General features: G+C 42.5%; 1 protein-coding gene across 1 annotated transcript in view; it reads right to left on the bottom strand.

Annotated features, from left to right (window-relative positions):
* kdm5ba (lysine (K)-specific demethylase 5Ba) overlaps positions 1-15,349 on the bottom strand; it is a 117,902-nt gene that overhangs the window by 69,215 nt on the left and 33,338 nt on the right. The window contains exons 8-10 of the mRNA XM_052035038.1: positions 11,783-11,941; positions 7,823-7,942; positions 7,373-7,531 (exon numbers count right to left, since the gene is read on the bottom strand). Of these exons, the coding sequence (XP_051890998.1) occupies positions 7,373-7,531; positions 7,823-7,942; positions 11,783-11,941 (438 nt within the window). The remainder of the gene's footprint in view (positions 1-7,372; positions 7,532-7,822; positions 7,943-11,782; positions 11,942-15,349) is intronic.

The raw sequence follows: 15,349 nt of genomic DNA, 5'->3' as shown, positions 1-15,349 counted from the left end.
CAGCATTAAGTACAAGAGTTGGGATATCATGTTACAGGTGAGATTACACTTGGGAGTACTGTGTAGAGTTCTGGTTGCCATACTATAGGAAGGATGCAATTAAGCTTGAGGGTGCAGAAAAGGTTCACAAGGTTGTTGCTGGGACAGGAGGGCTTGAGGTACAAGGAGAGACTGGATAGGCTGGGACTTTTCTCCCTGGAGCAAAGGAGGCCTAGGGGTGACCCAAGAAGTTCATATAATCATGAGGGACATAGATAAGATGAATTGTCAGTCTTTTTCCCCCCCGAGGGTGGGGGGGGGGTTGGTGGAGTCTAAAACTAGAGGGCGTAGGTTTATGGTGAGAGGGGAAAGATTTAAAGGGGACCTGAAGGGCCAGTCTTTCTGCAGAGGATGATGGATACATGAAGCGAGCTGCCAGAGAAAATGGTATAGGCAGGTATAATTCCATTTGGACAGGTACATGAATAAGTTTTAGAGTGATAGGGGCCAAATGCAGGCAAATGAGACTTCTTCATGTAGGTACCTTGGTCAGCAAGGACAAATTGGGCTAAAGGGCCTGTTTCTGTACTGCACACCTCTATGATGGTACACAAGCCATTATTCTAATGGAGGGATCCACTATAAACCAAATCCTGGTACAGATTTGGATTAAGCAAGGCTATGACACCAATTCCAAACTCTTCACAATCTTTGCCTCATCTCCAACAACCTTCCTGCTGGATTAGAGCTAATATACAAGACAAATGGAAAACCATTTCCAAAACCCAAGTTCACTTGCAACTTGATGACAAGTTGAATACATGCCTGCCTGTACTTACACTAGGAGGTTGAACTCCATGTTATCATTGACCTGTTCTTTGAGGTGTATGAGAGAATTGGCCTTGCACTAAACATCTGCAAAAAAGGCACCCACAAATCCACACCTACTGCAACATATCACATTCTAACAATGAAAATTCCACAACAAGATCTTGCAAAACATGGAACACTTTCATATCTCAGGTGTCTCTCAGTGAAGGCACCTTGGCCTACTGAGGAAAATGTGTTCAAAAATTGTCATCCAATCCTGTACCAGGTTTGGGGTCCTCTGGGCAGCAGTAATCCCAGCTCTCCAGGCTTCTGAAGATCCACCTGGACTTCCTTGCTCTTCCAAAACTGTCAATACCACCTTGCTCTCCCACAAAGGCCCAAGCTCCCAACGTTCCACTGGATCTTTCTCTTCCTTCCCCCACCTCTGTTCTCACCACAGCCCCTCACTTTGACCTCTTATTCCACCCCCAGCTCCCACAGAACACTTGCTACTACTTCCTCCCTCCCCTTTCCCCTGATATCCCCCCTCTTCTCATCTCACCTCCCCAAAGAACCCTCTCCATTACCTTTGCCTCCCTCTTCTGACCCCAATCTTTGCCCCAGCTCCAACCCCTGCCAGATCTTCATCATTCTCGCGCCCCCCCCCACCGATGCTGAGCGGTCTATCCTCAAAGGCTTCACCTTTGTACCCATGCCCACACCTCAATGAGTTCCCAGTCCACCAAGACATGGAGTTCCTCCTCCGTCACCTCCATCTCTGCACCCATTTCTTTGGCAAGGAGTCCTCACCTCCCACTGATGACCCCTTCTCACGTCTCCAACACTCCCCTTCCTCTTGGATACCCCCTTCAACCTTTTCATCTCCAATTGCCACCGCGACATCAACTGCCTCAACTTCTCCACTCCCCTGACCCGCTCTAACCTCATCCCTTCTGAACGCAAAACCCTCCATTCACTTCGCACCAATAGCAACCTAGTCAAACCCACAGATAAGAGTGGTGCCATTGTAGTCTGACCTCTACCTTGCAAAGGCCAGATGACAGCTCTCAGATACCTTTACCTTAACAATGACCCCACCAACAAACACCAGGCAATCTCCTGCACTGTCACAGATTTCATTACATCAGAAGATCTCCCCTCTACAGCCTCTAACCTGAGTGCCCTAACCCCATACTTCCTGCTTCTACCTCTTACCCAAGATCCACAAACAGGACTGTCCTGGGAGTCCCATTGTTTCTGCCTGCTCTTGCCCCACTGAACTTATTTCGTCATACCTCGACTCCATCCTGTCTCCCTTTGACTAGTCCCTTCCCACCTACCTCGAGGATACCTTGCATGCCCTCCACCATTTGGAGGACTTCCAATTCCCCAGCCCCACTGTCTCATCTTCACTATGGATGTCCAGAATCTATACACCTCCATCCCCCATCAGGAAGGTCTTAAAAGTCTTCTGCTTCTTTCTACAAAGATCCAACCAGTTCCCCTTCACCAACACTCATCCACCTGGCTGAACTTGTCCTTACCCTGAACAACTTCTCTTTCTACATATTAAAGGTGTAGCTATGGGCACCCACATGGGCCCATGCTATGCCCATCTTTTTGTCAGCTACGAGAGATAGTCCCTGTTCCAAACCTTCTCCGGTACCACTCCCCAGCTCTTTCTCCATTACATCAATGAGCGCATTGGTGCGGCTTCTTGCACTCATGCAGAACTCAATTTTATCACCTTTGCCACCAATTTCCACCCTGCTCTCGAATTCACATGGACCATTTCTGGTACTTTTCTAGATCTTTGTCTCCATCTCAGGAGACAAGCTATCCACTGATATTTATTATAAACCCATTAACTCCCACAGCTATTTAGACTACACCTCTTCCCACCCTGCCTCTTACAAGGATGCCATTCTTTTCTCCCAGTTTCTCCATCTCCGCTGCATCTGCTTTCAAGATGAGGGTTTCTGTTCAAGGCCATCTGAAATATCCTTTTTCAAGAAGCATGGCTTCCCTTCTGCTGTGGTTGATGGAGCCGGATCTCACATCTCCTGTTTCTTGTACTTCTGCTCTCACCCCACCTTCCCCCAGACAGAACAGAGTTCTCCTGGTCCCTACCTTCCACCTTATGAGCCTCCACATCCAGCATATCATCTTTTGTCATTTCTGCCAGCTGAAGTGAGATCCCACCACCAGCCACATCATCTTCTCCCAACCCCCTTTCCACCTTCTGTAGGGACCACTCACTCCCTGGTCCACTCATCCCTCCACACCCATCCCAGGCACTCTCCCCTGTCCTCGCAGTAGATGCAACACTTGTCTTTGCACCTCCTCCCTCACCACCCTCCAGGGACCTGAACGGTCCTTACAGGTTCACATGCATCTCCTCCAACATTGTATACTGCATTCAGTGCTCCCAATATGGCCTCCTCTACGTCAGCGAGACCAAGCACAGACTGGGCAACCATTTCTCCGAACACCTACATTCAGTCCACAATGGCTATCCTGAGCTCTCAATTGCAGATCATTTCAACTCCCATTCCTACACTGGCCTGTCCATCCTTGGCCTTCTCCACTGGCAGGATGAAGCCCAATGCAAACTAGAGGAGCAACGTGCCATATGCCTGGGTAGTCTACAACCCAATGGCATGAATATTGAGTTTTCCCAATTTTAGGTTAAACCACCCCACCAAAACCCTTTTTCCTTCTCTTCACCTCCCCCTCCCCTTCTGATCCTCTAATTTTTGTCCCCTTTCCTACACCACCCCACAACCTATTTTTGTCCCCTTCCTGGATCGATCCACCCACAGGTTTCCCTCCCCACCTTGATCCAACTGCAATTCACCTCTCCCCTAATGGTTCCCATTCTCACCTCCTTACTCAAATCCCGCACTGGTATCGCTTTGTGTTCCTGCTCATCTTCCTCCAGCAGCTGTTTCTTGACTTCACAATTCCCTCCCCCCACTTGCTCCATCTGTTTTTTCTCCCGTTTGCCTCCATCAGTCTGCCAGTCTTCGAACTGCAACCCCACTCATCTCCCCTACATGGGGCTACCTGCCTGTCATCTTCCACTCCTACTCAGTCCACCAATCAGCTCTGAATCCTTTCTCACCACCCCCCTTCTTTATACTGGCCATCTTGCCTCTCCACTCAGTCCTGATGGAGGATTTCAATGTCAACAATTTCTTTCCTCCCACAGATGCTGCTCAACCTGCTAAGTTCCTCCAGCACTTTGTTTGTTGCTCCAGATTCCAGAAACTGCAGTTTTTTGTGTCTCCATCCCAACTCTCCCATTTGCTTTGGAGTATGATCTAACTAAACAAGGCACCAGAAAGCACAGCAAGCACTATCAATGCCATCTCTATAAAATCCTCCAAATCCATTGGAAGGATAGGCTAACCAATGTCAGCATCCTCTTCCAGGTAGATTCCTAGCATCAATGCCAACTACAATTGGTCAATTCCAATGGGCAGGCCACATCTTCCACATGCTCAACACCAAACCCCTGAAACACAGGCTCCAACACAGCAAGTAATTACATGCAGAAATGAAAAAATCCAAGGATGTTTGCAAAGCCTATTGAGGAAAAAAAAGTGAAACATCCTCATCATCTCTGAATTTCTGGCTCATGGCTGATCAGAATAGAGAAGGCATAAGCAAGAAGGCATTGCCTCATTTATGGGAGCACAGAGAAGCGCAGAGGAAACAGAAGGAGTACACCAACTCCCAATCATCCAACGGCCCAGTAAAAACACCTGCCCCACAGCTGGCAGAGTCTGATTTCAGTTTCCTAACAAGCTTTTCCCTTGTTGACTACATTTACAACATCATCCAAAGTTGCCAAAACTTGCCATCCTAGTTGTTCTTCCTCACTGAAACATCCCTATCCTGACTTCTGATCAACTGGTCTTTAAAGAACTCCCACATCAGCAGTAACTTGCTGAGTAACAGCTGCTCCCAATGTATTCACCCCAGCTCGTTTAATGCTGTAATTTGACTTGCCCCAATTTAGCACTCCCCCACCCAACGAGGTCCAGACTTGTACTTATCCATAGCCATCTTAAAACAGTTGTGATCATTGTTCCCAAAATGCTCTTCCATTGAAATCCCAATCACCTGACCATGCTCATTTCCCAATACAAGGTCTAGAATGGAACCTTCCCTGGTTGGATTATCAACATACTCTTTCAAGAAACTCTCTTGGATGCACCTAATAAATTCTGCCCCATCCTAAGCCTCTTGCACTAAGGGAATTCAGCCAATATTTAGGGAAATTAAAGTCACCCACTACAACAAAGCTGTTGTTTTTACATCTTTCCATAATCTGCCTACATATTTGTTCCTCCATCACCCTCTGGCTATTGCACCTATAGTGTAACCCCCATCATAGTGATGATACCTTGCTTATTTGAGCTCTGTCCATACTGCCTCAGTGAATCAGCCCCCGCAAGATGTCCTCTCAAGATGCAAATCCCCCACTTCTAAAATCCCTTTCTATTGCATCTGAAACATCAGAACTGTGGAACTTTGGGCTGCCAGTCCTGCCCCTCTCTCAACCAAGACTCTGTAATGGTCACAACTTCATACATGCACTTATCCAAGCTTTAAGTTCATCTGTTTTGCCCATAATTCTCCTTGCATTGAAATAAACACTTCAGTCCATCAGATCCACTGTGTTCATTAACCTGGCCGTGCCCATCCTTCCCATCAAACTTACTTGACCTAACCTCCTGACTTCCCTACAATCCCTCAACTTGCTGAGGCACTGTTCTGGTTCCCACCCACCTGCCACACTAGTTTAAACCCTCCCAAGTAGCACTAGCAAACCTCCCTGCAAGGATATTGGTGCCCCTCTACTTTAGTTGCAACCCATTCTTCTTGTACAGGTCCCATCTGTCCCAGAAGAGAGCCCAATGATCCATGTACCTGAAGCCCCCCTCCCCCCACCTGCACCAGCTCCTTAGCCACACATTCAACTGTACTACAGGGAGTAATCCTGAGATTACAACCCTACAGGTTCTGTTTTAATAGCTTCCTACCCAACCCCCTAACTTTTCTTTGCAGAACCTCATCTATTTCATTTAATCCTACTTCTTGGCTCTCAGATCCACCAATGCAGCCAGCTTTTATAGATCTCTAGAACCAAGTCCATCAGCTCCTTGAAAGCTTACAGCTTTTAGTCCTATTTATTTCTTTTTTATTGTCATTACTGATCAAGTTTTTCATGCTCATTACACCCTTGGTCTTCACAGAAGAGAACTATTTAACATCTCAGCCATTTTTCTCTAACATTGAAAACTTCCTTGTTTTTATTTTTGAGCCTCAGGAACCCTTAAGCCTTGAAGAAGATCTTCTATCTATCCTACCATCTTCAAAGACCATTAGATTTTCAGTTCCTCCACTCAATTTAAGATTGCACTGTGTACAAGAGTTTGAGCTTTTATGGGCCAAGTGCAAGTCATGCAGCTACCATTATTGAATATACAGATTTTGAAGACTTATCCATGTTGGGTGGTATTCCAAATCATTTTATACTTTAAAACATCCAAAAACTCACCTCAGGACACCCAACCCCCCCCCCCCTCCCAACAACATGGCAGAAGTTAGGAGTATTATGGAATACTTTCCACTTGCCTATACGAGTGCAGTCCAACAGGCAAAAAACGAGGACAATGCGACCTACTCAAATGGCTCTCCATCCACCACTCTAAACAATCACTCCCTCCACCACAAGTACACCAGGGTTGGCAGATACTTGCTACAGCTACTTCAACAGCATCTTCCAAACATCTGACCTCTGCCTCCAAGGACGACAAAGGCAACAGAAACAATAATAGCCCTCAAATTCTCTTCCCAAGCAACACGATTCTGGCATGAAAGTAATTCCTTCAGCATCATTGGGTCCAAATACTGGAATTCAACACCCATGTAGCGGAATCTTCACCACAAGGATTGAAGCACTTCATGGGTAATTATACACAGGAAAGTATTACCTGTGACACCTTCATCCAATAAATTTTTAACTACTCTGAAACAATGCTTGCATCCTTGCTGATAAATACACAAAGTTTTACCAGTGAACAGATTAAAACTGAATTTTTTTTCAAAGAACATATTAGCTTATTGTGTGAAGTGATGACCCTGCATAATGAGGCAAAAAGATCCATGAGTATCAACTGCATTGTTGCAAATGTCTACCATTGCACACAAATTTAACAAAATGCAATTACAAATTCTGGTATTGTCTACATTCTGCCTGGTTATTCTTGGTTGCAATTCACCAAATAATTTTTCAAAACATTTTGTATCAGGGAAAACAAAGCAGCAAATATCACTAAAAAAATATTGGAGGCAAGTCTCAACCTGGCTCTTATGATCTTCAGCCATACTTGGGCAGTTTCCTTGGAATTGTGGTTAAGCAACCAGGTTTCTTTGCTACTTATGCAGTATTGCCATTACCTCAAGAGGAAGTTGCAAGAATCACAACAAAACTCCAGTTGAATATTAGTGAAATTTTAAGGCCAAGAATAGATTTACCCAGAATCTTGCACATTTAAAGCAACAGCCATACCTGTTCATCAGGTCGCAATTTAATTTTGCCATTCTTGATGGGGAATCCACTACCAAATTCTTTAGATGCAATGTCAGCTCCATATTCCACCGTAACATCTTCTTCAATGGTACTAACCAAGCGCCAAAATTCCTTCTCCACCAGCTCCGTTGGAACCATCTACGTTTTGCACATTTATAATTTGGGGTGGGAGAGAGGGGAGAAAAGAAAATAATTACCATGTGGAATTTTTGTTTCTTTGCAATAAGGTGTAAAAATGTCCATTTTAAAAAAGTCATTGATATAGGATGAGACTAGAAATATACGGGCTTTATGCTACAACTTGCCTTTGATATACCAACATATCGACAAGAATGCCTAAGCAAAACATACTCATTCTAACTAAAATAAACAGATTACGGTAAATATCAAACTCCTTAAGATTTCTTTCTAAACCTGAAGGATACTCACATGAACTGGCATATTGAAGTAGTCTGATTTAAAGGCATCAGCCATTTCTCCAAATGCACGGAGTGTGTAGTCCCTCGGGGCTTGCTCAAACCCAAAGGCTTCTTGAGGTTTGCTGCACTCCTAGAATCAAAACAAAAATCTTCAGTATGTCCTGAGCCCTTGGTGGCCTTCCCATGATTGATATATCAAAAGAAACTTGGGGATGTATAGATCTATCACACCACCATCATAATGTGCTGAAAATGCAAGGCTTATTCAATAAGGACAGGATAATATTTCAAGGTAATCCCCTTCATCGTGACAAAGTCAGGTTCAAAGGAGCTCTTTTAAAGGGCTGCACTAAACAAAATAAAAAGGAAAAAAACAAACAGGTTTAGGACAGAAATTTTCACAAAGATAGGTTTAACAGCAATCTGGTGGGAAGAATCACTTCTTCAACCAATTGATCAGCCCAACAAACCTCATGATTTTTTTTGAAGTGATAAGCAGTCAAGTGGCAAATCCAAGGATGTTACTTAAATTCACTTGGAAAAGGGATTAGATAAAAGGTTCCCACAAGAGCGTCTTAAACTGATGTTCACTGGACTGAAGACTTCTTATTGATCTGGCCAGGAACCTAGCCGAATATCAGAAGTCATAGAAATAATAGGCAGCATTTATTCAGCAGCGCAACTAGCACAGTGACAAAGATCCAAAGTGTAGACAATTATTTACACAGGGTTAAAAAAGCTAAATTTTCCACAAATACTTAAGAAAAGCAGCACTGTAATCAATGTAGGTGGAAGCACCAATTACAAGGTTCAATAGATTGAGCAAATGGATTAAACCACTGAGCAAATCAATTTCAATGTAGACATGTGTGAGCTGGTCCAATTATAACCCAAAAAGAAAGGAAGAACATTTTTCAAAAGATCGAGAAACTATTGAGGTCCAAAGGATCATGGGAATCATTATGGACAGGTCCAGAAAAGATTCAGAAGGGAATGGCTTTTAATTTGGAGGTCTAGAATATAGAAGTTATACCAGAGCGACACAAAGGCCTGGTTAGATCATAACTGGGCATAATACTTTAGGAAGGATGTGATAGTGCTAATGCATGTTCAGAAAAAATTCCCAGAATGGTTCCAGAAATAGGGGCTTTCAGCCAGAGGTTAAACTGGAGAAACTATTTCATTTCAAATAAAGGTTGAGAGGAAATTTAATAGAATCATGAGAGAGATGAAGAGAAAGCTAAATGGTATCATTTATGTTAACTTAGATTTATTTTAACTTGTGTTTGTCCTAGTCTTGTAATGTACTGTGCTGCAGCTGCAAAAAAAATGCAGTATTTAGTTCTGGCATTACCTCCCTGCTCTTGTGCCTTTTTTAAATACACAAAAACCTTACTACTTTTTGTCCTGCTTCCTTTAAGGATCTGCGGACACATTCTCCAAGGTTCCTCTATCCTCCACACTTCCATATCCTTCCTTTTACAGTATTCCCTTATCTTGTTACGCCACCTTAAATGCATCGTCTCACAGTCCACCAAGTTAAATTCTCTTTTCCACTCTTCTGCCTAACTGACCACATATCTGTAGCTTCCTGCAGCTTAAAAGCTCTCATTCTCAGTCAACCATATGAACAACCTTTTGAAGTGTTAAAACACCTTCTACTAAGTCTAAATCACTTATACTGCAAAAAGCAAACGACCAATTACTGAGCCGTCTGGAGCCTCAATGGTAAAACAGTCTTCCAATCACCAAAACACTAGCCAATGGGATAAATTTTGATGCAATTTGCCATTCTACCTTGGATCCCTCAGACTTTTACTTTATTGACCAGCTGCCATCTGGACTTCAAAAGCCTTGCTAAATCCATACAGGCCACATCAAATGCAAATACAGGTGTACAAGATCCAAGACAATTTAGGTAAAGTTGACAAAAAAGGAGCCAGTCCGATCAACGTGCAGTTCAAATTCTGGGGTCACAGATTTTAAATAATTAAAAGACACGAATTCCATTCGCACCGAAGACAATAAACAATTCCAGTTTAGGAACCTATTAAATAGCATCTTAGGAAGGATATTTTGGCCTTGCAGGTAATGCAGACTTACCAGAATGATCTCTCAAGAACTAAATTACAAGGAGAAATGACAAATTATGGTTATATTTCTTGGCATTTCAAATGTTAACTTGTAACAATATATTATAAGGAGCTGATAGCTTTTCTCTATCCATTCTATTTCCAGTGCTTGGGAGTAAAAATTAAAGTCAAGCCATCAACAGCTAACAGTAAACATTAGAAAGTCTTCCACAAATCACAATTGATGCTAGATCAATTATCAATTTTAAATCTGAGAATGAACGAACACAATTGCACCCATCTTCCTCAAACAAGGATAGTACACTCAGCCTCCACATTCAAGTAAATGATATTGATTATAAATAGCTTTGACCCAATGACCTCAAGACAGTCATAGGGTTACTATTCTGGAAATAATTTTATTCCAACCGTTCTCTATCCAGGAGCTAATCTGTAAGTGGATGGTAATTTATGTCCCAAGCCCTAAAGCTATGCAACAACTTACCATAAAGGCATGTACCAACTGCTTTCTTAAACTCAAAATTTACCCCAGTCTTCACTTCCCATTTATTGTCAGTTATATCCATTAATATCTTAGGTTAGTCAAGACATGACTTCATCTTGAAAGTAATGGATCACTCCTACCGATATGGTCATGTACAATCATCAGCAGGTAAATTGGTGACAGCAAATTTCTTCCCCACTGTCTAGTGCTGCTAACTGCAGTACACCCCATCTGGCATCTCAACGTTGGTGATAGTTGACACTTTCTTGATGATGGACATGAGTGCATTCACAGATTATAGTCTGTGCTCCTTCAGTGCATTTTTAGAGTTTCTTCCAAATGGTGTTCAAAATAGAGTCATCAGTCACCAGAGGTGGGGAGGAATGGGAAATGCCTGAACTGATACCACAAGATTTCACAAGATCCCGAGTCAATATTGCATATTCTCTCCCTCTGCATCAACACCTCTTGTCTGGGATACTGTCTAATAGGCAAGATTTCTCAGGTAAAATTAGGACTTGGCAGAATTGCTTCTGTTATATTTGAATCCAATACACAGATCACTGTTAGGGGGCAATCAATTTAATTCTACTATTTTGCTGTGATGCAGCCAAGAAGCCAGCTGGAATTTCAGCGAGCAGTTAAAAGGCAAAATCCAGGCAGAGTGAGGGGAGGTAGCTGCCCTTGCAGGCACCAGTGAATCAAGTCAGTTTAAATGATCATGAGAGAGCTTCATGTTCATTATTACTGATTTAGTTCATATTTAGTCTCTCAAGGTCAAGAACGACTTGCTTCCACTCCATTTCTGTGGGTTTTGTGGTGGCTGAGGAGGCCAATATGGGACCCACAGACTTTGTCATGGGATACATAAATCAGCAGTGGAATATGGAGGAGAGTCAGGAGCACATAGAATCCTTAGTTAAAAATGATTGTTTCAGTAGCACTTTGAATCTAAAAATTGAACTTTGTGCTGCAATCAAGACCCACAGCAAGTAATGACTGCCAGATCTAAAATGGAGGAACTGGTAGAACGAACTTGAATGTTCTTTCCTTGTATGCAATTTTGATATCATGGGCATGATTTTGGTAGAATTTAATTTTACTTTCCCTTTTTGTTAATTGATAGCCATGAACATTATATTGCCTAGTATACATCTAGTCTTTACCTATTAGAGAAATACAATGGTGAAGAACACCCACTTCTTTGGTTTGAAATTAATCAGATACCTTTATTTTGCTGAATAAATTCCCCAAGTGTACAACAGACCAGCTTCAGACTACATTTATCAGTTTTGAGCTTTAATTCCTAAAACTTATCTGAAGGTAAATAATAGTGATGGCAAATATATTGCTGTACAATAATGGTGCCTAGAGAAGAGTTCCAGTTACTGACCTGAGCCAGACATTTTGGACACCTCCAATCACCCTTGGGAACATCATGCAAGGGAGGAATCAAACAGAAAGTGTGGTAGCTATCATCACAGCCATCACAGAGCAGAAGTCGATCTTCTTCATTACCTTGTCCACATATCAGACAAACATACAAGTCCACCTATAAAACAAAAAGCACACAATTTAATTCATGCTCAAGTTCCATGAGCCAATCCTTCAAACCCTTCTAGGCCTTTCTCCCCCTCATGCTTTTCCATTCCCCTTAAATGCAACTACATCGCCTGCTCACCATTGAATAGTTTACTTTTAATTTCGTATGAGATTTATTAGTGACAATCCTATATTAAAGGCTTCTAGTTTTAGATTCCTCACTTCAAGGCACGTTTACATCAAACCCCTTCAGCAAATGATCTACTTTGAAGTCAACTTTATGATCATCCCTTTGTCAGCTGTACACGTGGATGATGAAATTCAAGGAATTTCAGTAGGAAAAACAAGAGGCATGATAGGGGACAGTTCTGAAAGGAGTACAGGAACAGAGGGGTCTGGAAGTATGTATGCATATATCACTGAAAGTGGGAGGACTGGTTCGGAAAGAATTTTTTTAAGAAGTACAATTTTGACTTCACAAATATAGACATTGAGTACAAGAGAAAGGAAGTCATGATGAACCTTTGTAAAATACTGGTGTGGAACTGTGTGTATTCAATTTGGGGTACCATGCTTCAGGGTGGATGTCAAAGCTCCGAGAGAATGCAAGACAGATTTACAGAGACATTAATTATGTGAACAAACCGGAGAATATGGAGGTGTCCTCCTTGGAAAGGGGTTGAAAAGGGATCAGATAGATGTTTTTAAAATCATGGAAGGTCTACACAGAGTAAACAGAAATTGCTCCCATTGGCAGAAGGGTCAAGAACCAAGAGGGAATGAAGGTAATTCACAAATAAAAGGATGAGAAAAAAATCCTAAAAAAAAAGTTAGGACCCGAAAGATACTGCTGGGGGGGTGGGGGTTGTCAATGTGCATCTGTGTGTATGGAGCAAGTAAATGGTTGCAGAAGCAAATTTAACCATTGCATTCTAGAAACTCAGCTGGGCACTTCTGGACACAAATCACAGCTCCAGTGATCCAGATTCAATCTGGGGCTCTGCTGCTCTCTGTACGGAATGTTTTCATTCTTCCAGAGACAAGGGTTTCCTCCCACATCCCAAAAACATGCTGGTCATTAGGTTAGTTGGCCACTGTAAATTGTCCCTACTGTAGGTGGGGGCAAGAGAACCAGGGTGAATTGATGGGCATATGCAAGAGAATAGATTATAGGAAAATAAGTGGGAGAACTGGATTGATGGGATTGCTCTGAGAAATTCAGTAAGTCAAATAGCCTCCTAAACCTTGAGGAAATAGGAAAATATGGGTATTACTAACACAATTTCCACATCAGTGACACATGGAATGATTTATCTAAAACTCCATTTGGAACTCCACAGGGATAAGTGGAGAACCTTCTCCCACAAGGCACCAGTGGGCACTCCCAGGACAATTCAAGTCTTCCTGGCTTAGAGTTGGAAGAGGTCACCTGACAAGTCTGTTAACTAATTTTTCTCCAGGAGGCCATCCCCACACTTGCACCAATCCACACCACTGGGCCACATCTTGATCCTGACATTTCATAAACCCCCCCCCCACCCCCCACATGCCCCTCCCCAACCAAGTACCAATTCTATACCACTGGAGGCTGATGCTGACTTTCCAACATTTCCCCAACATTGCATCCTTAAGCCCAGACCCCCAATGTCCAACTACTCCCACAGGCACCTCACTCTGAAAATCCTTCATCTTCCCTAAAGATTTCTACTACACACCCAAGGGCTCAGAATTTCTAAGTCTTATTTTGGGATGAGCTCATACGTGCCCCAATTAAAATCTATTTGCCTTAATCTATTTCTACCATTATAATTTAATGTTTTCATCTACACATATAATGCCTTCCATTGTTGTGTGAACAGTAAACTTGGATAAAAAAAAAACTCTATCCCATCATGTTCAAATTATATTACAGATGCAGCTCCAATGGATATCCTAGCTAGATGCCACAACACACATCATACATACTTGGGAATCATAAGACTGATGGTATCTAAAATGCCATTTGCCCTGGTCAGAGTCAGTCACATAGCACTGAAACATACCCTCTGGCCAATGCTGACAATCAAATACCGTCTGTACAAATCCAGTTTATCAGTACTTGGGCCAAAGCCTTCTATACCTTCGCAATTCAAGTGCTCTTCTAGGTGGTGCTTAAATGTTGTCAAGACTGTTAGACACCTTTGCAATGGGGACCAGTTTCTCACCATCAACCTTTTCAATGGCCCTCAATTTTGTATATATCCAGTTAGCTCCCCCTCAACATCCTCTGCTCTGATGAAAATAAACACAACCTAGCCAGTCTCTCATAAGAGGAGAGCTCCGTCCCAGGCAACAGCCTCCTGAATCTCCTCTGTACTCTATCTAGTACAATAATGTCCTTCCTATAATAGAGATCTGAAGTATGCACTATACTAGACCTGTGGCCTTACCAATATTTTATACATGAACTCTGTGCACCTATATTCTGTCTCTCCAGCTAATGGAGGACAGTATCTCATATGCCTTCTTCACCACCTTATCTACCTGTGCTGTCACATTTGAGGATCCTTGAACTTGTACACCAAGATCCCTCTGTTCCTCAATTCGCCCTAAGGCACTACCACGCAATGTCTATGCCCCAGCCTTATTAGTCTTCCCAAAGTATATAACCTCACTCATCAGGATTAAATTCCACCAGCCATTGCTTTGCCTATCTCACCAATTGGCAAATATCTGCACACTTGCTAATTATACCTCTTACCCTCGCATCCATAATCACTAATCTAAATAACAAGCAGAGATTCCTATGGTACACCTCTAGTCTCAGGCTTCCGATCACAAAAAACACCCTTTTTAAATAAAAAGGTACAATATTTGCTGACTTCATTATCTGGCATCTCACCAGTGGCCAGCAAATGGCCCAGCATTCTCCTCCCTCGCCTCCCAAGGAGTCATAGCACTGAGCAGTCCAGTCCATCCCTTCTGCCTTTTTTCATTGCACTGTAAATAATTCTTTAATTGCCTATCCAACTCCCTTTGATGGCCCTGACGAACTAATTCTACCATTCTTACAAACTTTGAGTCCCAAATCCTAACCACATTCTGCATAAATGTTTTTCCTTTCACTGCCCAGTATCTTTGTGTCATTTTGAATTTGTGATCCTAAAAACACCTGCTCATAGGAACAGTTTCCTACTATAAAACCCATCTAAAGCAGCCATGATCTTATACACCACTATCAGCCTACTTTGTTCCAAGGAAAACCGTTTCTCCAGTCTAATCTAATGGTTGAAATCCCTCTTTCCTGGAACTATTTTGATTCTTTTTCCCAATTCTGTTGGATAAGTAGACTTGCTCACATATGAAAACTAATGATTTTTTGGGCTGTGTAGCTTCACTCCATTAATTTGTTCTATAAGTAAATGGATACATGGTATGG

This window comes from Pristis pectinata, chromosome 20 (assembly GCF_009764475.1).
Source record: "Pristis pectinata isolate sPriPec2 chromosome 20, sPriPec2.1.pri, whole genome shotgun sequence".
NCBI lineage: Eukaryota > Metazoa > Chordata > Chondrichthyes > Rhinopristiformes > Pristidae > Pristis > Pristis pectinata.
This window is presented reverse-complemented; position numbering and strand designations above follow the sequence as displayed.